General features: G+C 43.3%; 1 gene segment (V, D, J or C); it reads left to right on the top strand.

Annotated features, from left to right (window-relative positions):
* Nucleotides 1–4,800: 4,800 nt before the first annotated feature.
* On the top strand, nt 4,801–12,112 carry LOC122706927. The segment is given in 3 exon segments: nt 4,801–4,890; nt 4,973–5,280; nt 12,100–12,112. Coding segments are annotated over 3 exon segments (360 nt in total).
* Nucleotides 12,113–25,137: the final 13,025 nt, after the last annotated feature.

Here is a 25,137-nt window from a genome sequence, read left to right as displayed (position 1 = left end):
CTATTTCCCAGTCTCTGCCAAGCAGCCCACACGTGGCATCCAGTCAGACGCCACGAGCAGGGCTGCAGACTCAGGGCCGACATGTACACAGGTCCCGCTCAGCCTGTGGCAGCACATTGCTCCTTCCGGACCACGGCCTGCAGCGCCCTGTCCCCAGGGGCTGTGCTTGTGGTCCCCTCGTAAGAGGGCGCCATGTGGGAGACACTGGGTAATGTGAGACTCACGCCCTGGCCTGTATTTCTCTGCTGACCATTGTGTCAGGTTCCCTCACACACGCGGCTCAAATAAACACACACGTATTCCATTCCAGTCCACAGTCCAGAGTATGATAACTGTTTCACTGGATTGGAATCCAGGTGTGGCAGGACCACATTCCCAAGGCTCTCAGGGTCTGAATGCTTCTGTGCTCCCAGAATTCATGTTTGGAATTCCTAGGATAATGATGTTAGAATCGGGGTCCTAGGCGGGTGCTTAGGTCATGAGAGTGGAGTCCCTCATGAATGGGGTTGGAGTCTTTCTAAGAAGCCCCAGAGAACATGCCTGTCCCCGTCCACCAGGTGGGGACCCAGGAGGAAGGTGCCTGGTGTGAACCAGGAAGGGAGCCCTCACCAGAAGGCAGCCTCACTGGTGTCCTGACCTGGGGCTTCCAGCCTCCAGGAGTGTGGGAAATAAAGGCTTGTTTACAGACCACCCCACCTGAGCTCCTGTCATGACCCCTGAATGGATAAAGTCAGGGACAATCTGCTTCATTGCCGTATCCTGTCTAGAGCTTCACTGCCTGCATCCCTGGCTCTCAGCCACTTCCTTCATCTGCATAGTCCAGCAAAGCACCCTCCATCAGTGGTCACTTCTCCCAGGGTCTGACGTCCTTGGCCTCCCTCTGAGGAACACAGTTGTGGTTTCAACTGGAGTCACATGATAATCCAGGAAAATCCAAAATTTCTAGACTTCTAAATTAGTCACATTTTCCAAAGCCCCATATGCCACGTGAGGTGACATTCATAGACTCAATGAATGATTCAGACAAACACAGTCCACCTTCAGCCCTGCAAATACATCCATCCCACAGGCCCATTACACTTAGCAAATCCCAGAAAGCCTCCAAAATGTCAACCTAAGAATTGACACTAAATTATAATGTCAATTATAATAAAGATTACAGAGCAATGGTGGTCTAAATACCATCAACCGGAAGTCCCAAATCTAGTCCTCTAACAGCTATGCGTGAGGATTTGTGTTCTAAAATATAGCACTAAGACAGGCATATCTCAGCTACAAGGAGTTTCACTTCATAAAAAGGATGAATGTAAGTCAGAAGGGACCCCTGGTCCCAGTGTGCACGTGAGCTCAGTCCCTGCCGTTGTGTCTGACTCTTTGTGGCCCTATGGACTGTAGGCTGCCAGGCTGCTCTGTCCATGGGACTCTCCAGGCCAAGAATACTGGAGTGGGTTGGTATTTCCTCCTCCAGGGGATCTTCCCGACCCAGGGACTGAACCCAAGTCTCCTGCATTTCCTTCACGTCAAGCAGATTCTTCACTGCTGAGCCACCAGGGAGGCCCCACTGACCCCGACAGTGTTTAAGTCCATCCATGCAAACCCTACCAAGTTCAAGGTCTGGGAATAATCTTCTTTGGCTCCTGTCCCAGCCTCTGGGCCTATTGATCTGGCCCCTTACTTTCCATTCCCTTTTTTGGAAGGTGGTGCATGTTTGAAGCTGAGCACTTTCACCAGCCTGTTTCCTGCTGCTGGAATCTTGAACCATTGCCATGACCCTCGAGTAAAAAACGATTGAGGATGGTGCATGATCCTTTCTGTTCAGTGTTGAATTTGATTTGTTAATAGTTACTGAGAAGTTTTGCATTAAATTCATCAAAGGTATGTTTTATAAAAGTCCCTAGAGAAGCTTTCTGTTCCTAGACTGTTGCTCCTTGGAAGATTTTAAAATTATTATTATAAAATTCAATTTAGACACAAATGATCAGTCTGTTCATGTTGTCTCCTTCATCTTGATTCAGTCCTGCAGGATTTATAGTTTAGGAATTTGTCCATTTCTTCTAGATTTCCAATGTGTTGGCATACAGCTGTTTGTAATAATAGCATATGATTTTTTGTATCTCTGTGGTATTAGCTTTATTTCTTTTCTATTTTTTATTTTTATTCCAGTAAATTTGTTTTCCTCCTCTGAAGACTGGCTAAAGATTTATGGTTTTGTTTGTCTTAGCAAAAATGACAACGACAACAACAAGAAGCCATCTGTTGATTTCACTGATCGTTTTCACTGTTTTGTCTGTGTGTATGTGTGTGTTCATCTCAATATTATTAATTTCTGCACTTTTTTGTAATTTCCTTCCTTCCACTGCCTCTGGGCTCTTTTGGTGTTTGTTTTCTTGTTTCTGTAGGTAGTAAGTTTGACTGGTTTAATTCCAGGTTCTTGAAGAAGGCCGGTATCACTGTCAGCTTTCATTTCAGAAATGCTTGGCAGGCACAGAGTTTAGAGATAAGTGTGTGTTACTCGATCAGTCGTGTCTGACATTTTGTGACCCCATTGACTGTAGCCTGCCAGTCTTCTTTGTCCTTTCTAGGCAAGAATACTGGTGTGGGTTGCCATTTCCTACTCCAGGGAATCGTTCACACCTGGGGATTGAACCCAGGTCTCCTACATTGCAAATAGATTCTTTACCACAAGAGGCAAATTTCTCATTATCTACAGAACACTGTAGATAGAAAACCCTGAAGACTCCACACAAAACTACTAGACCACACTCATCCAGAGAGGACTGAACTCAACAGGTCAGAGTGGGTACCAGTGTCTGATTGCTCACGGCTGAGGAGTTGCTGGGGATTCTCTGGATCCCACTTCTGATGCCATAAACTAAACCCCATAATAGACCAAGGCAGTGGATTTGGGGATGAGGTCTGCAGTCCCCAGTACCTTGAGATGAGAAGCATATTTGGCTTTTACAGGTGGCCCAATGGGATCACAAGATCAGAGAAAGTGCAGGAGAGAAGAAAGCCTGTTAGGTGATGCACACAAGACCCCACTGGCTTTGATGAGGGACGAAGGTGTTGAGCCAAGGGATGAGGACACATCTAGAAGCTCAGTGACCTGGATGCCAGAGGCCCACAGATCCAGGGTCACCCTCAGGGGTCCTGATACCATCTGGGACATTTGATCCCACAAACTGAGGCAGCGTGACGAGGGACCTCTCCCCAGAGCACATTCAGGTGTCGGGAAACAGGATCTGGTAAAGAAGGCATGCTGGTGCAGAAGTGTCATGGCCAAAGCCAGACCAGAAAGGGCTTTTCATAGCCAGTAGGTTCTACCTCAGTCAGTGTTCAGGTGAGATCCCTGTGCCGAGGAAGAGCTGACCTGCCCCAGATGCGAAGGGGTGACGTCTCAGGGCAGGAGAGGGCCAGGGTCACACGGACAGGGTGTCAGTCAGAGATGGGGACTCACACCGGTCTCTTCTGGCTACAGGAGAGATAACACTGCTGATGGCAGCACTCACCACCCCCGGAAAACCCACCTAAAGTCCAGACACGCGGTGACGGCCGTCATCCCCAGTCTACATGCTCACAGCCGGGATGCAGGTGCGAGGCCACAGCCTCAGGGCCACAGGGAGACGGGGGACCTGAGCTCTGCTCTCCAGCACTGCTGACTCAGAGGACCTCAGGCTCAGTCCAGGTCACGGAGACCCTGGGCTCGGGAAAGCTGCTCTCAGTGGGGTTTTCAAGGAAATCTGCTTCTTGAGGAGGGGCTTTCCTCTGACCACGCCGCCCTCACACTCCTCATGCCGTTCACTGTGAAGGTTTACCTCCAAGAACCATGCATGACCTCTCACCACTGAGGTGGGGACTATGTTCCCTGAGCTCCCATCTCACGGCAGGGACACAGAGAGGAAGAAATAAGAGCACTTGGAGGAGGACGGAGTCTGTGCAGAGTGACCAGGGCACCTTCCCAGCATGTTGGAGCACTGAGGAGCTCCCAGGCGCTGTCTGTCCTTAGTAATTGGTAGCCTTAAAGTTCTCAATATCCACCCTCAAGAAGCGGGTCCTGAGGTTCACAAATTCCTGCAGACACTCAGTTGTGTGCAGAAAAATGCAGGACAGGCCACCTGGCAAGTCAGCCATGCTGGGAAGAAGAGCATCTCAGCAGAAATGGCTACTTTGTCCACAAAATTAACTGCATGGTTAGTTGTTAGGAACAACCCCACCTCCAGAGCAGCTCTTAATTTTAAACTGTTTCAGGTGAAGAAATATCCTCAACACTTAAGGGAAGAAATAAATCCTTTGGGAGTTATGATAAAAACTAAATTGTACTGAGTATATTTGAGTTAAATGCAATTGTTATGTGCATTTTATGTCCAATGTTTTAACATCCTGTTTATGAGCATAAGCTAAAGCAGAAAAGAAAAACAAATAACAGTTTCTGACAGCTATGCAGACACTGAGTCTGCAGTGCATAGTTGACAAGTAAAGAAATAAACATTCATGGGATTACTCTCTTCCCAAAATCTGTGATTGATAATTGGCCACATCTTTCTTCCTGTCCAGCCCTTCCACATCCTTTCGTTTCCGGACACAGAGGACCCCAAATTTTGGGAGGGGAACTACAGCAAGGGGCTGAGTTCTCTGAAGGCACAGTCAGCACCCACTTTCACAGGGGGAGCCCCAGAGACAGGGACCTCCAGTCACTGCTTTCTGCTTTTTATGCAGAGGCCCCTCCCACATGCAAAGATCCACTCAGGTCACAGGCTGGAAACAAAGCACCAGGTCACTTAAATTCAGGCTCCTCCTCAGGCTTGAAGAGATTTCCGGGAGCGGTGACTCTCATCTGCTCGAAGATGAGCCCACTGTGGACCTTCCTCTTCGTGCTGTCAGCTCCCAGCGGTGAGTGTCTCTGGATCAGACATGGGCACGTGGGGAAGCTGCCTCTGAGCCCGTGAGTCACGGTGTTTCTCTCTGTCCACAGGGGTCCTGTCCCAGGTGCAGCTGCAGGAGTCGGGACCCAGCCTGGTGAAGCCCTCACAGACCCTCTCCCTCACCTGCGCAGTCTCTGGATTCTCACTAAGCAGCTATGCTGTAGACTGGGTCCGCCAGGCTCCAGGGAAGATGCTGGAGTGGGTTGGTGGAATAAGTAGTGGTGGAAGCACATGCTATAAGCCAGCCCTGAAATCCCGGCTCAGCATCACCAGGGACACCTCCAAGAGCCAAGTCTCTCTCTCACTGAGCAGCGTGACACCTGAGGACACGGCCGTGTATTACTGTGCAAAGGACACAGTGAGGGGAAGTCAGAGTGAGCCCAGACAGAAACCTCCCTGCATGGGGGCCCAGGACCACCAGGGGGCGCTCAGGCGCTCAGAGTGCGTTCAGAACTGCGCGCAGGAGCAGGTGCCCTGGGGGCGCCAGGAGCGAACTCCTGGTCGAATCTGGTTTTCTCGCCCGCCCAGCGATTCCCTGGAAACCTCTTTCGTGTCCTCACTGTTCCGTTATTGTGGCTTATACTGCTTTCACTAATCTATACGTAGTTTTTATGTTTCTTTCCAGTATAGCTGTGTGTTTAACATATATGTCTGTGTGAATCACACACCAACACACACATGTGATCTAGTACTCAGTGACTGTGTGTTTTCTGTTTCTTCTTCTCAAAGAGGCTCAGTACAACTCTGAGTCACCATCCGTCATTTTTTTAATTAATTAATTTTTTAATTGAATGAAAATTGCTTTACAGACTTCTGTTGTTTTCTGTCAAGCGTCAACATGAATCAGCCATACATATATATATATATATCCCCTCCCTTTTGAACCTCCCTCCCATCTCCCTCCCCAACCCAACCATAGGTCGATACAGAGCCCATATTTGAGTTTCCTCAGCCATACAGCCATTCCCATTGGCTATATATTTTACATGAAGTAATGTACGTTTCCATGGTACATGGTACATACATCTCACCCTTTCCTCCCCTACCCCATAGCTATACGTCTATCTTCTCTGTCTCTTCCTCCATTGCTGCCCTTTAATTAATTATTCAGTACCATGTCTGTAGATTCCATATATATGCATTGGAATACAATATTTCTCTTTCACTTTCTTACTTACTACACTCTGTCTAAAGGACTCTAGGTTCATCCACCTCATCAGAACTGACTCAAATGTGTCCCTTTCTATGGCTGAGTAATCCCCCATTGTGTATATGTACCACAGCTTCTTTATCCATCCATCCGTCGATGGACATCTCGGTTGCATCCAGGTTCTAGCTATTGTAAGTAGTGCTGCAGAGAACAATGGATTACATGTGTCTCTTTCAATTTTTGTTTCCTCAGGGTATGTGCCTAGGAGTGGGATTGCTGGGTCATATGGTTGTTTTATCCTAGTTTTTTAAGGAATCTCCATACCGTCTTCCATAGTGGCTGTATCAATTTACATTCCCGTCAACAGTGCAAGAGCAATCCCTTTTCTCCACACCCTCTCCAGCATTTATTGTTTGTAGATTTTTTGATGCTGGCCATTCTGACTGGTGTGAGGTGATATCTCATCGTGGTTTTGATTTGCTTTCTCTAATAATGAGCAATGTTGTGCATCTTTTCATGCTTTTGTTAGCTTTCTGTATGTCTTCTTTGGAGAAATGTCTGTTTAGGTCTTTCTGCCACTTTTTGATTGGGCTGTTGGTTTTCCCAGCATTGAGTTGTGTGTGCTACTTATATATTTTGGAAATGAATGCTTTGTCAGTTGTTGCATTTGCTATTATTTTCTCCCATTCTGAGAGTTGTCTTGTCACCTTGCTTCTAGTTTCCTTTGCTGTGCAAATGCTTTTAAGCTTAATCAGGTACAACATATTTACTTTTGGTTTTATTTCCATTCCTCTAGGAGGTGGGTCATAGAGAATCTTGCTTTCTTTTATGTCATTGAGTGTTCTGCCTATGTCTTCCTCTATAGGGAAAACAGTAAAGGGTTTTATAGTTTCTGGTCTTATATTTAGGTATTTAACCCATTATCTTTGTTTATGGTGTTAGGAAGTGTTCCAATTTTATTCATTTGCATGTAGCTGTCCAGTTTTTCCAGCACCATTTATTGAAGAGGCTGTCTTTTCTCCATTCTATATTCTTGCCTCCTTTGTCCAAAATAAGGTACCCATGTGTGCATGGGTTTATTTCTGGGCTTTCTATCTTGCTCCATTGGTCTATATTTCTGTTCCTGTGCCAGTACCCTACTGTCGTGATGACTGTAGCTTTGTAGTGTAATCTGAAGTCAGGAAGGTTCATTCCTCCAGCTCCATTTTTCTTTCACAAGACTGCTTTGGCTATTTGGGGTCTTTTGTGCTTCCATATGAATTGGGGAATTTTTGTTCTAGTTCTGTGAAAAATGCCCTTGGTCATTTGATAGAGATCACGTTGAATCTGTGGATTGCATTTGGTAGTATTGTCATTTTCACAATATTGATTCTTCCTACCCTGGAACATGGAATATCTCTACATCTGTTTATGTCATCTTTGATTTCTTTCCTCAGTGTCTTATAATTTTCTGTGGACAGTTCTTTTGTCCTCTTAGGTAAGTTTATTCCTAGATATTTAAGTCTTTTTGTTGCAATGGTGAATGGGATCAATTCCTTAATTTCTCTTCCTGATTTTTCATTGTTAGTATATGGAAATGCAAGTGATTTCTGCGTATTGATATTGTATCATGCAATGTTGCTAAATTCACTAATTAGCTCTAGCAATTTTCTGATACTAATTTTAGGGTTTCCTTTGTACAATATCATGTCATCTGCAAACAGTGAGAGCTTTACTTCTTCTTTTCCCATCTGGATTCCTTTCATTGCTTTTGATTCTCTGATTGCTGTAGCTAGGACTTCCAGAACCATGTTGAGTAACAGTGCTGAAAGTGGACATGCTTGTCTTATTCCTGATCTTAGGGGGGATGTTTTCAGTTTCTCACATTGAGACATACGTTTGAGAATAATGAGACATTGAGAATAATGTTTGCCGTAGGCGTATCACATATGGCCTTTACTATGTTGAGGTAGGTTCCTTCTATGCACATTTTTTAAGAGTTTTAATCATAAATGAGTGCTGAATTTTGTCAAAGGCTTTTTTCTGCATCTCTTGAGATGATCATATGGTGTTTTTTTTTTCAATTTGTTAATATGGTATATCATGTTGATCTATCTGCACATATTGAAGAATCCTTGCATTCTTGGAATAAACCCAACTTGATCATGGTGTATGAGTTTTTTATGTGTTGCTAAATTCTATTTTCTAAAATTTTGTTGAGGATTTTTGCATTTATGTTCACCAGTCATATCAGCCTATAGTTTTCTTTTTGTGTTGTCTTTGCCTGGTTTTGGTATCAGGGTGATGGTGGCCTCACAGAATGAGTTTGGAAGTGTTCCTTCCTCTGAAATTTTTGGGAAGAGTTTTAGAAGGAATCGTATTAGCTCTTCTCTAAATGTTTAACAGAATTCTCATCTGAAGCCATCTGGTCCTGGGTTTTTTTTTTTTTTTTTTTTTTTTGAGATTTTTAACACAGCTTCAATTTCAATGCTTGAAATTGGGTTGTTCATAATTTCTATTTATTCCTGGTTCAGTCTTTGAAGACTGAACGTTTTTAAGAGTCTGTCCATTTCTTCCAGGTTATCCATTTTATTGCCATATAGTTGTTCATAATAGTCTCTTATAATCCTTTGTATTTCTGCATTCTCTGTTGTAACCTCTCCTTTTTCATTTCTAATTTTGTTTACACTTGATTCTTCTCTCTTTTTTTCTTGATGAGTCTGGCTAAAGACTTGCCAATTTTGTTTTTCTTTTCAAAGAACCAGCTTTTAGTTTTATTAATCTTTACTTTTGTTTCTTTAGTTTCTTTATCACTTATTTTTGCTCTTATGTTTATGATTTCTTTCCTTCTGCTAATTTGGAGGGTTTTTGCTCTTCTTTTCCCAGTTGTTTTAGGTATAAATGTCAGTTGTGTATTTGATGTTTTTCTTGTTTCTTGAGGTAAGATTGCATTGCTATAAACTTCCCTCTTAGAACTGCTTTTGCTGCATCCCATAGATTTTGAGTTGCCTTGTTTTCATTGTCATTTTTTCTAGAAATTGTTTGATTTCTCTTTTTGTTTCTTCAGTAACCTGTTGGTTATTTAGAAATGTGTTGTTTAATCTCCATGAGTTTGTGTTTCTTACAGTTTTTTTTTTTTTTTTTTTTCTTGTAACTGATATCTAGACTCACAGTGTTGTGGTCAGAGAAGATGCTTGATATGATTTCAATTTTCTTAAATTAACTGAGGTTTGTTTTGTGACCCAAGATGTGGTCTATCCTGGAAAATGTTCCATGTGCACTTGAGAAGAAAGTGTTTTCTTCTGCATTTGGATGGAAGATCCTGAAGATATCAATGAGATCCATCTCAATTAATGTATCATTTAAGACTTGTGTTTCCTTATTAATTTTCTGTTTTGATGATCTGTCCATTGGTGTGAGAAGGCTGTTAAAGTCTCCTACTATTATTGTGTTCCTCTCAATTTCTCCTTTTATGTCTGTTAGTGTTTGTCTTATGTATTGAGGTGCTCCTATGTTGGGCGCATAGATATTTGCAATTGTCATGTCTTCCTCCTGGATTGATGCCTTGATCATTATGCAGTGTCCTTCCTTATCTCTTGTAATCTTCTTTATGTTAAGGTCTCTTTTGTCTGATATGAGTGAAAGGTTGTTGCTGAATCATGCAAAGACGCCGGGGTTCTTGGCCTCTGGAGAAGAATTCAATCCAGGGCCAGAGACGAGGCTGGATCACTCAGAGCTTTTGTGCAATAAAGTTTTATCAAAGTATAAAGGAGATAGAGAAAGCTTCTGACATAGACATCGGAAGGGGGTAGAAAGAGTCCCCCCTTGCTAGTCTTAGCACTGGAATTATATACTCTCAAATTAGTTATTACAGTGAATCAAAAGAATGTCTAAAGGTTGTAAAGACCTCAGCAGACCTACTCCCATGATTTACATTTTGAGATAACAGAATTAGCCAGAAGGTTTTTTTCAGAGACTGTCTTCAAGCAGGATACATTATTGTTATATAATCCTAAGGAATGTAGAGGGGGGCGAAAATTTCTTCCTCCTTGAGAATTCCAAACCCCCCTCTCCATGGGGACCCCTAGACTTCTTATCAACCTGCCTAGGAATTGACTCTCTCATGAGGATTGCTTTGCCAGCTTTCTTTTGCTTCCCATTTGCATGGAATATATATTTCTATCCTCTCACTTTCAGTCTACGTGTGTCTTTAGGTCTGAAGTGGGATTCTTGTAGACAGCACATATATGGGTCTGATTTTTTTATTCATTAAGCCAGACTGTGTTTTTTGGTTGGAGCACTTAATCCATTTACATTTAAAGTAATTATTGACATATATGTTCCTATTGCCATTTTCTGAATTGTTTGGGGTTGATTTTGTCGGTTCTTTTTCTTCTTTTTTATTTCTTGACTATATAAGTCCCTTTAACATTTGTTGTAAAATTGGTTTGGTGGTACTGATTTTTCTTAACTACTGCTTGTCTGAAAAGATTTTTTTTTTCTCCATCAATTTTGAATGAGATCCTTGCCGGGTACAGTAATCTTCACTGTAGATTTTTCCCTTTCAGTACTTTAAATATACCCTGCCATTCCCTTCTGGCCTGCAGAGTTTCTGCTGAAAGATCAGTCGTTAAGCATATTGGGTTTCCCTTGAATATTACTTGTTGCTTCTCCCTTGCTGCTTTTAATATCCTTTCTTTGTGTTTAGTCTTTACTAGCTTGATTAATATGCGTCTTGTCATGTTTTTTCCTTGGGTTTATCCTGTATGGGACTCTTTATATCTCTTGGACTTGACCGACTATTTCCTTTTCCATGTTGATGAAATTTTCAACTACAATCTCTTCAAAAATTTTCTCACAGCCTTTGTTTTTCTCTTCTTTTTGGGGACCCATATAATTCAAATGCTGGTGGATTTGATATTGTCCCAGAGGTATCTGAGACTGTCCTCAGTTCTTTTCATTCTTTTTACTTTATTCTGCTCTTCAGAAATTCTTCCCACCATTTTCTCTTCCAGCTCACTGATTTATTCTTCTGTTTCAGATATTCTGCTATTGATTCCTTCCACAGTATTTTTAATTTCAGTAATTTTGTTGTTTGTCTCTGTATGTTTATTGTTTAGTTCTTCTAGATCATTGTTAATTGAGTCTTGCATTTTCTCCATTTTGTTTTCAAGGCTTTTGATCATCTTTACTATCATTATTCTGAATTCCTTTTCAGGTAGTTTGCCTATTTCCTCTTCATTTATTTGGATTTCTGTGTTTCTAGTTTTTTTCCTTCATCTGTGTAGTATTTTTCTGCCTTTTCATTATTTTTTTAAACTTATTGTGTTTGAGCTGTCCTTTTCCCAGGCTTCAAGATTGATTCTTTCTTCCTTTTGGTTTCTGCCCTCCTAAAATTAGCCCAGTGGTTTGTGTAAGCTTTGTATAGGGTGAGAGTTGTGCTGAATTTTTGTTTATCTGTTTGCTTTTCCTCTGCTGGGAAAAGTCAAGTGAGGTTGTAATCCTACCTGCTGATGATTGGGTTTGTATTTTTGTTTTGTTTGTTGTTTAGATGAGGCGTCCTGTACAGGGTGCTACTGGTGGTTGAGTTATGGTGGGTCTTGTATTCAAGTGGTCTCCTTTATGTGAGTTCTCACACTTTGATGCTCCCTAGGGTTAGTTCTCTGGTAACCTAGGGTCTTGGAGTCAGTGCTCCCACTCCAAAGGCTCAGGGCTTAATCTCCGGTCAGGAAAAAAAAATTCCACAAGTGGTTCATTACGGCATTAGGTAAGATTAAAACAAATATCTAAAAAGGAGAAACCAAAGATGAACCACAGACAAATGGAAGTTGCAAAATCAGGCAAATAATAATCAAAATGAAGGAATATGCACATATACATATATACCCACGAGCAAAGTCAAAACAGTCCAACAAAAATAAAGTACAATAGACTGACCTGGAGAACAAAGGAAATAAAAAAGTATATTTACCAAAGAAGAACAAAACTAATTAAAGCAGAAAGTGGGGGGAAGAAAAGCTAAAGCAAGGTGCCAAGTGGGGAATGAAGCAATGAAAATAAAACTAACAAATATGTTTAGAGGAAAGGAAAGAAAGAATAGATGAGCAAAGTTAAATAGAGGTAGATGAAGAAGATTTATATATATTAAAGATTAACTGTAAGGGGGAAATAACAGTAGGAAAGTCAAACAAAGGAATAAATGTACAAAAAATATAAGTTTAAAAAAAATTAAATTGATGAAGAGAGGGAAAAAAGGAAAACTCCACGGAACTGCAAAAGCTCAACATAGAGGCAGAGGTTTATAACAGCAATAAAAAATGGGACTGAATATACAAAGCTACGTATACATCCAAAAGCAAAATCAGTTCAACAAAATAAAGCACAATAGATTGACCGAGTGAACAAAGGAAACCAAAAATTATGTCTATCAGAGCAAAACTAACTAAAACACAAACTGGGAAAGAAAACTTAAGTGAGGTGCCAACTGGGGGTACAGCAATGAAAATAAAATTAACAAATATTTTGAGAGGAAAGGAAAGAAAGAGAAGAAAGAAAGAATAGATGTGCAAAGTTAAATAGAGGTAAATGAAGATTTTTATACTTTAAAGATTTAACTGCAAGGGGAAAAGAAGAGTAGGAAAAGCAAACAAAGGAACAAATGTAGAAAAATAATAATAGCTTTTAAAAATTTAAATTTAAAAAAGAGAAAAAATCAAAGGAAAACTCTCCAGAACTGCTAGAGCCCAACATAGAGGCAGAAGTTTATAACACCAATAAAAAATATGACTGAGAAAAAAGGAACAAATAAACCTCAAAAGCTTACTTAGATTTCATAGTGCCAATAAAATTGACAACTACAATGGAGGGGGAAATAAAACGAGAAAAAAAAGAAAAGAAAAGAATCCAAAGGAATCTACAGAACAAGTCAAAAAACAAGAATAATAAGTGCTTTCCCTGAGTGATTGCTGTCAGAGTCTTCTCCCTCGCTAGGAGTCACAGTCTGCCACCCCTCCCGAGGATGCGCTCCAGCACTGCTCATCTCTGGACCTGCTGTGGGGGCGGCTCAGATTCTTATCTGGTTCTGCTCCTCTGTGTTCTTGCCTCCAGTGTCCACAGCTATCAGACCACTGCATTTTCTCTTGTGGAAACTCTCAATGAGCTTTTATGTACTCCATAGCCATGGAGAATGTAATCTGCCTAGCTGACCTTGTGGGTTTAATCTGCACCTTGTGCAGCTGCGGGGGAGGTTTCGGGTCTTCTTCCTCAGCCACACCACCCCTGGGCTTCAACTGCGGTTTGATTTCCACCTCTGCATCCGGGTCATCCTCTGGGGTTTGCTCCGGAGGCTGCAGTGGAGGACTTGGGTTTGCCCCTGTGAGGGCAAGTGTGGAGGTGGTGTAGCTGATTGCATCGCAGCCGGTCTGGCAGCACCAGGTACTCAGGGGAGTTGGTGGCTAGGGCAGCAGGAAACATAGTGCTCCAGAAGGATATGAAACCAGTATTGACCAATATGTTCCAGTATTCTTGCCTGGAGAACTCCCCTCCCTGACAGAGAGGCCTGGCAGGCCACAAACTGCGCGATCACAAAGAGCTGGGCACTAACGAAGCGACCCTGCGCACAGAGATGCAAGACTTGTTGGCCTGTGGCAGCTCTGCCCCAGTGAGAGCTGAGCGTGAATGGGGCACAGCTGCTTGGCTTGTGGGGACCCTGGCAGCACCAAGTGTGCAGGGACATGGGCTGCACGCGCTGCAGGAGCTATGGCCCTATCAGAGTCTCATTTGGAGCCTCTTGTAGCTGATGATCAGAAGGCCTCTTTGGCCAGTCTTCCTCCACGGCTCCACTCATTCAGGCACTTAGAGGGCTCCCTTACCTGGGGTCTTCCTCTGCTGTTTGGCTTGTCGGGCACATAGAGGGGCCCCCTGCCTGGGGTCCTAATCTGTAGATCAGCGTGTCAGGCACTTAAAGGGGCACCCTGGGTGGGGTCCTACTCTGTAGTTCAGTGCATCAGGCATTTGATGGGCCACTCTATTATTCGGCTGCCAATGCTGGTGTATGGGGGGAGAGAGGCTATTGTGACGGCTCTATCCCTTACACGTGACTCAGCAGCATCACTTTGCTTCCAGGGCTGCCCAGCTTTCCTCCACAGGCATTTCTTACCACAGTCTCCTCCCTCACATCCCCTCAACCTGTCTCTCGACCATTAACAGCAGCCCTCACCCTGGGATTGATCCACAGTCCCTAAAGTCCAGCTCCCAGTCACTGCACCTTCCAGGGGATCTGCGTTCCTGTCTAGGGTATGTATGGCTGTGGCAAGGACTGATTCTTATTCCATTTAGGCTGCCACAGATCAGCTGTTTCACTCTCAGCCTTAAATGTTTCTCCTCCAACTCAGACAACTGCTTCAAGGTGGAGACGAGACCCCTGCTTCAGTTCCCCCACCCGCCGAGGGCAGGTCCAGTCCTATGAACACTCCTGTTCTTTCCCCCTAGTTCCTTCATCCTACCAAATTATGCGTGGGTCTATATATCTTTTCTGTTGGTCAGGTACCACTGCCCATCTCAACAGGTGTTCTGCATGCACTTCTTTGTCAGAAGGTGTATTCCTGATGTATGGGTGGATAGAGACGTGCTCCACGTCCACCTACACTACACCATCTTGTTCTCTCCCTATTAAATTTAATTTTTATTGAAGTAGGGATATTTTATACACAGACACACATGCAGACACATAATATGCAAATGGCACCACCCATATGGCAGAAAGTGAAGAAAGACTAGAGTCCCTTGATGAAAGTGAAAGAGGAGAGCTAAAACTTGACCCAAAACTCAACATTCTGAAATCTAAGATCGTGGCATCTGGTCCCATCACTTCATGGCAAATAGATGGGGAGACAATGGAAACAGTAAATAATTTATTTGGGGGGGGCTTCAAAATCACTGCTGATGGTGACTGCAGACATGAAATTAAAAGACACTTGCTCCTTGGAAGAAAATCTATTATATTATATTATATTATTATATTATATTATAGCATATTATATTATATATTATATAAATTTTATATATATATATTTATTATATTATTATATTATATTATTATAAAGCAGAGACATTACTTTGCCCACAATGGTCTGTCTAGTCAAAACTATGGCTTTTCCAGTAGTCATATATGGATATGAAGAGTTGGACTATAAGGAAAGCTTCGTGCTGAAGAACTGATGCTTTTGAACTGTGGTGTTGGAGAAGACTCTTAATGGTCTTAAGGATTGTTAAGACTCTTTTGGACTGCAAGGAAATCAAACCACTCAATCCTAAAGGAAATCAGTCCTGGATATTCATTGGAAGGACTGGTTCTGAAGCTGAAACTCCAATACTTTGGCCACCTGATGTGGAAAACCGACTCATTGGAGAAGACCCTGATGCTGGGCAAGATTGAAGGCAGGAGTAGAAGAGATGACAGATGATGAGATGGTTGGATGGCATGACCAACTCGATGGATGTGATTATGAAAAAACTCTGGAAGTAGTTGATGGACAGGAAAGCCTGACTTGCTGCAGTCCGGGGAGTCGCAAAGAGTCAGAGATGACTGAGACACTGAACAGAATTGAACTGATAGACATTTACAGCATGGCCAGTCTTTTGAATCACTCAACACACACACATAATTGCCTAGTGAGGTCAGTCAAGGTGGTTCCATCTGACCTCAACTTTCTTGAAGTCCACACTCCATTCTGAGCTTATCTGGATCATTCATACGGGGAAATACAGAGGTCCTCAGGAGGACTTTTCGATTTCCACCTGAGAGGAAGGGGAGCTGAGCTGAGATGGGAGGTGGGCAGCAGGGGGGCTATGGAGGACGGAGACCCTGGGCTCAGAAAAGTGGACCTGCCCTGGGATCTGTCTCCAACCCATCTGGTTGGCCCAATGCTTTCCCACCCTATACTTTCCAGCCATGTAAATTCAGAAGGCTCCCGTGGGGATCCTGGGATGACCAGAGTTAGTGTGACCATCGCCTAATAGAGCTATTAAATGAAATTCCTCTTCAAGCCCCAGGGTAAAATCCAACCCTGGGCAGTGGGAGCTCACTGCTCTCCCTCACGCAGGGCTGAGGTCTCAGGGAAGGCAGAGCGTGGTCGCGAAGAAGATGAGGCTTCTTCCAGAGCAGATGGGGTCTTCTCCTCTTCCTGGTGACAGCTCCTCAAGGTGAGGGTCTCAGGTCAGACATGGGTTTGTGGGGATGGCTGTGACTGGGGTAACTGACAAAGCCTGATTCTCCTTGTCCCCAGGTGTCTTCTCTCAGGGGGAGCTGCAGATCCTGTCTAGCACTAGGGAAGCTCTAGGAGACACGTATCCTCACCTGTGCTATTCATAGCTCTGGTTACTCCATCACCAGTGGACATGACTGCAGCTTTTTCTGTCTGGTGCCAGGGTATGGCTGCTGTGGATGGGGAAATATACAACACAGGGACACTCACTACAAACCGTCTCTCGAGAGCCGCACAAACATATCCCGGAACACATCCAAGAAGCAGTGATCTCTGCCACTGAGCTCTGTGGCCACCAAGGGAACAGCCATGTATTACTGGGTGAGACACACAGGCGTGTGAGCCCAGACACACACCTTCCTGCAAGGAGGCAGGAGGGGCTGGTTTCAGGGCCCTCAGAGCCCTCAGGACCCCCACGGCACCCTCAGCGTGCACCGGGTCCAGCCTCAGCACCACCTACATGTGGAGGATGAGTCTGCTCTCCTGCCACAGTATGTGGTTTCCTCTCCATCTCTATTTTCCATGGAGCCCCCTATATTTATAACTAATTGCCAACAATTCAAATTGAGAACCTTTGCTGTAATAGGAGGACTCGTTCTCACCTCACCAGGGCCAAAGGGTCATGAGGACACGTTCTCACCTCACCAAGGTCACAGGGTCATGAGGACACGTTCTCACCTCACCAAAGGCACGGGGTCATAAGACACGTTCTCACCTCACCAAAGGCATGGGAACATGAGGACACATTCTCACCTCACCAAGGCCACAGGATCACCTGTGGAGGGAGAAACGACTGTCAGTGTCACCAGGTGACACCTGAGGAGGGCCAGGGAACACAGGGAGTCTCTTCCAGTCAGACTCAGAAGACAGACCTCAACAGGAATCCCAGACGGGCCAGCACACTGCACGCATGTTATATAAGAAAACTTGATTTTACGGGATTCTTTAGGGACCTAAAGAAGAAAACAAGTGGTCTACAAACGATTTTAATTTCCACTGAGTTCTCTGTCACATCCCCATCCAGACTCATATTTCTCATCAGGAATGACTGAAGGTGTCAGGATAACTCTTGTTCCCACACTCGGTGTCTTCCGTCCACTAAAGTGCATGCTGCACATCCCACTCATTACATTCCAGAAAAAAAACAAATGTGAGGTGAGGTCATGAGCATGATGATTCACCTGATATGGGGTAGGAGGAGGGAGTGGGGGGCAAGGGAAGAGGACTCACAGAGGGTCCAGAGGGGGACATTTGGTGAGAAGGGTTTGCTCACTGTTGGGATTGTCTGGATGAGCAGGTATGTCATATGTTCAAATGCAAATGTCCTGAAAATGCACCTGTGTGAACCCTGGGTCACCAGACATTCGCCAGGAAACACTAGAATGCAACAGGCTCTCACGTGTTCTCACTACAAGAAAGGGTCCTGCAGACCTCACTAGGCATATCCCACTCTGTCATGGAGCAGGTTCAGGGGAAAACTTTGGTCCAGGGTGAGTATCACAAGCCCAGGCACTAGGGCTCACACCTACCAGATACAGTCTCTTGGACACATTGCACAGTCCTTGATGATTCTGCTTGTGATTTTATATGTGATCCATGTAAATGCATTAACATTCAAACCTAAGTGCTTTATTTATTTATGTGTGCAAAAATGAAAAACTATGATGAGCTTTGAAGTTCTCCCAAGATATGGCCACGTAATAGAACAATATCTTGCCAAATCTTGTAGCAGCCAACGCACTACCCAGTATACTCACAGGTGCAATGGGGCACTTCCTCCTCTGTCAGTGACCAAACCCACATCCAGCTACATAGTCAGGAGACAAGCAAATAGCATCCTCCCTCTGCTGATGAAAACCTGCCCAGCCCTGACCCTGCAGCTCTGGGAGTGGAGCCCCAGCCCCGGGATCCAGGTGCTCCCATTCAGGGATCAGGACTGCACACAGACCACTCAGCATGGACTTTGGACTGGGCGGGGTTGTCCTTGTCGTGATTTTACAAGGTGATTGATGGAGAACAAGAGATCCCGAGGATGACAGTGGATGTGAGTGAGGGAATCAGTGGGTGTGTGACAGCCTCGTGACCAGGATGTCTCCGAGTTTGCAGGTGTCCTGTGTGAGGAAGAGCTGGTGGAGTCTGCTTGGTGCAGCGCGGAGAGGGGAGGGTGACTGAGACTCTCCTGCGCAGCCTTTGAGCACACCTTCAGTCATTACTGCATGGCCTGGGCCCGCCAGCATCCAAGGGAGGGCCTGGAGTAAGTTGGATCTATCTATCCTGGTAGTGGCAGCACCTACCATGCAGACTCTGTGAAGGGCCGACTCACCAATTCCAGAGACAGTTCCAAGAACACAGCTCTCTGCAAAGGAACAACCTGAGAGCAGAGGACACGGCCATGTATCACCGCGCAAGACACACAGTGCGGGGGAGGCAGCGTGAGCCCAGACACCAGCCTCCCTGCGTGGGGCTCCGTGACCACCAGGGGGCACTCAGGACCCACCGAGTACAATGCTGAGCCCAGGAGCAGCTGCACGGGGGCTGGGGGAGTTTGTGGTTAGAACCCCCGCATTAACTCTCCTGCCCTCATCTCTACCAGAGGCCCTCTGCTCTATGCTAGTCTGTCGTTACTGGGGTTTGTTTTTCTTCCAGAAAACGATATTGTTATTTATGAATTTTCTTCTATTTCTTGAAGGAGTTCCAACCACACCATAGTTATCAAAGTGAGATTGAAATTCTTGAACCTGGTGACTGTCCGGAGAAGGCCCAGGGGATTGCAAAACATGTACAAGCTACTGCTATTCTTTGTTTTGGCAGATGTGAAAGGAAGAGCCGCTGCCTGCAGCTTTCTGTCAAGGGCACAAAGTGTCTGAATCCTTCAGCTTGCAGTGGGATAGGCTCTGATGACAGAGGGCCCAATACCGCACATGCAATGACCTCATTGCTCACGGATTCCATCTTTTTAAATTCAGGCACTCGGTATTTGCCTCCCGAAAGGAAAATGCTTATTTTATTGACTGTTTTTCATGGACATTTACAACGCGGCCAGTACTTAAACCACCCCAAATCACACATACATTTCCTCCTGAGGTCACTCAAATCTATGCCTTCTTGTTTCAACTCCTATTGTGTAAATTAGTGTCTTTTGTGGTCAACTAATGTCATGTTTTTTTAAATTGTCATGCTATTACTTGACAGTTTGCCTGTTTATAGCAGTCCCATCATATCCTGAAGTACAGACTAGAGTCCTTAACACATGATGCTGTGTGCTGACTTAAGTAGAAAACGTGAATGACAGATAAGCTTCATTCATGTACAAATTATACTTCTGGGGATGTGATCTTGAAACTAACGTCAAATATGAATATGACTTTGAGACAAGGATTGCAAATCTCACTTTTGTTATTTGAGGCAGTCTTGAAACTTCACTCAGTGCCAAATATAGATGGTAAGACAGAGATTTATGGCCAAAAAACACTGGTAAGCAGACTAGATGGGAAATGACTATGAGAAGACTTCCAGTTCAGGGGGATCTAGCTGCACTGTCTCCAGAGAATTCTTGGTAAAGGCGATCATACAATCACATATCACCTGGAAGAGAGCAGGTGTAAAGGGTTGCAATAAAGATTGAGGGTGATCAGAAGTCAAGGGTAAGAATTCTCACTAACCTGACTTTTCAGGTGTCTTGATAAAACCAGGCAAAGATGGACACAGTGAAGTATTTCAAAAAGCCTGACTTATATAGTCAAGTGGTCCTTGTCACATTCAAAGTCAGTGTTTTTTTTCTGTCTTCACTGCCATAATTCTCTGAAAGACAAATGTTTAATCAAAAAGCACATGAAGTTATTCTGTTTGTTTCTCTTCTTGCTGGCATCTCCCATCTGTGAGCATCTCTCAGGTCTGAGGCATGTGGAATTATGGGGTGATGTCTGTGAAGTGGGTGTCTCAGAGTTTCTCCTTCCCCAAGTATTTCTGAACTGGAGTCGTTTTTCATGGATTCAGTCAGGCCTGTGTTGCCCCGTCAATCATAGAACCAGCTGCATAGAATTACTTCTTCATGACAACTTGTTTTTAAATTTAGGTGACCACCCAAGTTATTAGTTATCTAGTATCTAATAAAATAAGTTTATAAATTGGTATATAAACCATACAATTTATAAACATTTCATGGCATGAATGGTTCTACTGTTGAACTTCAAATCTTTCCTCCACTATCACAAAGATCTGCAAGTCCTGTTTTTCTGGAGTCCAGTCCTGTCCTGTTTAAGGCAACATTTTTCACTTGAATAGTCAGACTAATGTTGTACATATGGAAATGATGTCAAGGTATCACCAGAGTGATATTGTCCCCCAGGGTACATTTGTCAAAGTTTGAAGACAAGATTGTTTCTAACACATGGGAGAGGTGCTATAAGTACCTAGTAATCTAGTTGGGAAAGTCCATGGGTGCTTCCAGACATCCTATGATGCACAGGACAGCACCCACAGCACAGGAATATCTAGCCTCAAATACTGATAATGATGAGGAACTCTGAATTAAAACCTCATATTGGAGGACTTCTTGGGAGTCCAGTGGCTAAGAGTCTGCCTTCCAACGCAAGGGATATAGATGCATCCCCGGTCACAAAGGTAACATCCCACATGCCAAGGGGCGACGAAGCCTGCACACCGCGGCTAGAAAGCAGAGCCCACCCTGCAAGTGGAGAACCCGCACGTTGAATTGGAGAGCCACGTGACAACTAGGACACAATGCTGCCACAGAAAGAAAGGAGAGAAAGAAAGAATAAACCATTAGAAAGACCTGGTATCTGGTCAAATGTCACTAAAATGCTGAACTGCAGAAGGCATATTGCTGGGCTTAAATTACTCTAAGTGGTAAAGTGAAATACAAAAACCCTCTGAAGTTCTGTGCACTCAGAGACACCAGTACACACTCCTCTATGTGTATTTTTGGGATGTGAGCAGTGAGGGAGCTGAGCATGGAGCCACCAGGAGAACGGGGCTGGGGAGGTCTTGGCGGAGACCTGGGACTAGGGAGGGAGCTCTACATTGTCTGCATGGAAAGTGCAGCCTGAAGTCCAGCTCCGGTTTGGTCCAACCGGAGTCATGAGGAACAAGGCTGGGCCAAAGCAGACGTTATTGTCTTAATATTTACAACTTTGCCCCTGTGGGTGTATAGAAAATAACTGCTTCAGAACTTTGCTTTGGAATGATAGTTTAGCTCACAGGTAACAAATAGATTTAAAACACATGATGCATATATCAAAAATTTCATTTACTTTGGGTCTAGAATTCTTTTACCTGTAATTTTTCAAACAATATTAATATATGCAAAATATATTGTCACAAAAATGACTTCAACTTCACCAGAGAGAGTCCAAACTGTGAACTTTTTCCCGTCAATAGAGCACTGCAGCCACGAAAGGTCCTTACTGGCTTTCAGAAACAGCCACTGAAACTGGAAAATCTATTTATCAGGTAAACTTCCAGAGAAAATCTGAAGCAAAAGGGGGAAGTGGAAAAAAGTTAATAAAATAAATAAGATAAAACAAACAGGAGCTTCAACTTTGTCCAACTAGAAGACCAGAAGGGGGAGCGCTTATGCCTGACAATGATAGCAGAAACCGACAGAAAGGACAACGCCTCTATTTTCCTTACAAAACCTCACTCAATAAGAGCTTGTCAAAATAAGCTGGTGAAAAAGCACGGTCTCTGGGTATGCTATAGCCCTCAAAACTTCCTTTTCTCTCAATAAATATTTACTTCTGCATCGCTGCTGGAAGTTTTCTTGTGTTTCCCGTTGTTGCAGACCCCAAATTGCAATTCTTTGTTGATTCCCAAGAAGCTTAATTTTCTGAAATAACTAACTGGCAGTCTCCTTGGTTCAGGTCAACACTGGTCTTAGCCTCCCTGCCACTTTGTGTGTTTTCTCCTGCAATTACTCAGCGGGTCACTGAGAAAGACATCTGTGCCAGAAACGTTCTTCATAAACTGCCACATCTTCACCAGTTGGTATATCCCCTGCCCATCAGGAGCACAGAGCTCAAATTCATTTCTTTTCGTCTCTTGCAGACTAGCTGTTGGCCACACTCTCTGTTATAAACGAGCATTTTCCAGGAATGACTGTGAAGTGACAATCACAAGAGAAGGGAGGTGGCTGGCAAAGAAACGCTGAACTGGTGGGCATACCATCACCAGTGTTTGTAATGAGACTAGATTTTCCAGGCTCCATGGAAGAGGGTGGAATGGATGGGATGTAAGAACCAGTTTTCCCTTCTTCTGAGTTCTGTGACCACCGAGGACACAGCCGTGTATTATCGTGTGAAAGACACAGAGAGGGGGATTCAGTGTGAGTCCAGACACACACCTCCCTGCAAGGACGCAGGCGGTGCTCAGAGCCCAAGACCAGTGACAGATCCAGGGTGACTGGGCAGGCGCTTCCCCTTGAGTCAACAATTTCCTTCAGCTCCCAGTTCCCGGCTATCCTCAGGGACATTTCTGGCTGTGTTGTTTCTGGGTCTGATGGGCACACGCTCTCCACAACCTCTAACGTCCACAAACACTCTGTGAGAATGTGTACTCTGCTCTGCTTAGTCTGTGTGTGTGTGTTTAATGCCTAAAAAAAAGAAAAGTCAAGGAAGTCCAATTGGTCTATCATATTTTTCAGGATATCTGTTGCATTATTGATTTTCTCTCTGAATGATCTGTGGGTTGATGTTGGTGGGGTGTAAAAATCTCCTATTATTATTGCATTGCAACTAATTTCTCCCTTTGTGTCTGGCAGTATTTGCTTTATATATGTAGATGCTCCTATATTGTATGCATATATGTTAAAGTGTTTCATATTCTCATTGTTTGATTCTTTTATCATTGCATAGCGTTCTTCTTTATCTTTCCTAAGGCACTTTGGTTATAGTCTATTTGTCTGATAGGAGTGTTGTTACACCTGCTTTCTTGCCATTAAGATCTGCAAGAAAAAGCTTTCTTAATTCTTTGTTATTCAATCTATGTGTCTCTCAACTTAACATGGGTCTAGTGGGTGCAGTCTGTTATAAGGTCTTATTTTATTATCTGATCCGCTTCTACGTTTTTTGATGAGAGAACTTAGTTCATTGACAACTAAAGTAATTGGTGATAAGTATTGTCATTTTACAGCTTCCTTTGTGACTCAGCTGGTAAAGAATCCACCTGCATCGCGGGAGACCTGGGGTCAATCCCTGGGTTGGGGAGATCCTCTGGAGAAGGGAAAGGCTACCCACTCCAGTATTCTGGCCTAGAGAATTGTCCATGGGGTCACAAAGAGTTGGACATGACTGAGCGACTTACACTTTCACTTTCATTGTCATTTTAAATCTTGCTTTTTGGGTTGATTTTCTATTTTTCTACGGTGCTTTCATCTCTTTTTTTCTTTTGTGGTTTGTTAATTTTGTTTTGCATTATCATTTTTTTTCTTTTTGATATCTGTCAATCCATGATGTTTTTGATTTGCAGCATTCATGGTTTTCTAGTATGCTATCCCATAAACATATCTATTATATTTAGACCGGTAGTCATATAAATTCAAGCATATCCTAAAAGATGTGTGTTTTCTTACTCTCCTTCCTCACATTTAATTTTTATTTTGATGTCCTACCTTACATCTTCGTGTATATCTTTTTGCTCTTTGTAGTATTATAATCACTTTCACATATTCTAATTTTTAAATTATGTATACTGTCATATTTAAGAGATTTTTCAAACCTTTTATGGATTTGCCTTTCCTAGTCTGATTTGCTTTTTCCTATAAGTTGTTGCTTCTTTTTTGTTTACAGAAAAATTAATATTTATGAACATTTTAGTACTGCTGTATTTTTTTCTTTCATTTTTTGCCTGTCTGAAAAGTTTTTTATCTCTCTTTCTCTTCTACATAATAATCTTGTGGACAGAGGCCGCTGACTTTCACTCCCTTCTGACCTGCAGAGTTTCTATAGAAAAATCAGCTGATAGCCTTCTCAGTTGCCTGGCAACTGACTGTCATCTCTTGTGCTGTCAGGATCCTCTCTTTATCTTTAACTTTAGTCCTTCTCATTATGATGTGTCTTGGAGTGGGTCTGTTTGAATTCCGTTTCTTCAAGACTCTTTGTGCTTCCTGTGCCTAGGTATATGTTTTCTTCTTTAGGTTTTCCAAGTATTCAGTCATAGTTTCTTTGAATACATTTTCAATTTCCTATTCTCATTCTTCATAATCTGGGATTGCATTATGCATAAGTTGGCATGCATTTCATTATCCCAAATATCTCACGTGTTGTTTCATCTTTGGCGGGGGCGGGGAGGGGTGAGGGGGAGTTGTTTTTCTGTTTTGATTGGCTGGTTTCCATTATTCCACCTTCCAGATCACAAATGTGATCTTCTGAATGATTTGGTTTGCTATTCACTACCTTGAGATTCAGTTTTTATCTTGGTGATTAAGCTGTCTACTTCTGATTGGCTCTCTTTCTAGTTTCTAATGAGTGACCCACATTTTTTATCAATAGTCTTTCTTAATTCCCTTAGAGTTTTTGTCACCACTTTTTTGAACTTGGGGTCTGGTAGACTGGATGAGTCTGCTTCATTGGTTCTTTCAGGACATTTCTCTCAGTTATAGTAATTGGGAATTGTTTCTCTGCTTTTTCACGTTACTTGTGAATTTAGTTCAAACAGTTTTCTGCTGTGATCTTTAAGGGTTATGTTTATGAAGAGGTGAGCATGTATAGATTGTGAAAGACCAATATTTATGGTGTGAGGGCTGTTTTTCTATGGATGCTTTCCACATCTTTCCTCATGATGCGCTGCCCCTTGTTCCTTTGAT

This window comes from Cervus elaphus, chromosome 13, assembly GCF_910594005.1.
Source record: "Cervus elaphus chromosome 13, mCerEla1.1, whole genome shotgun sequence".
NCBI lineage: Eukaryota > Metazoa > Chordata > Mammalia > Artiodactyla > Cervidae > Cervus > Cervus elaphus.
This window is presented reverse-complemented; position numbering and strand designations above follow the sequence as displayed.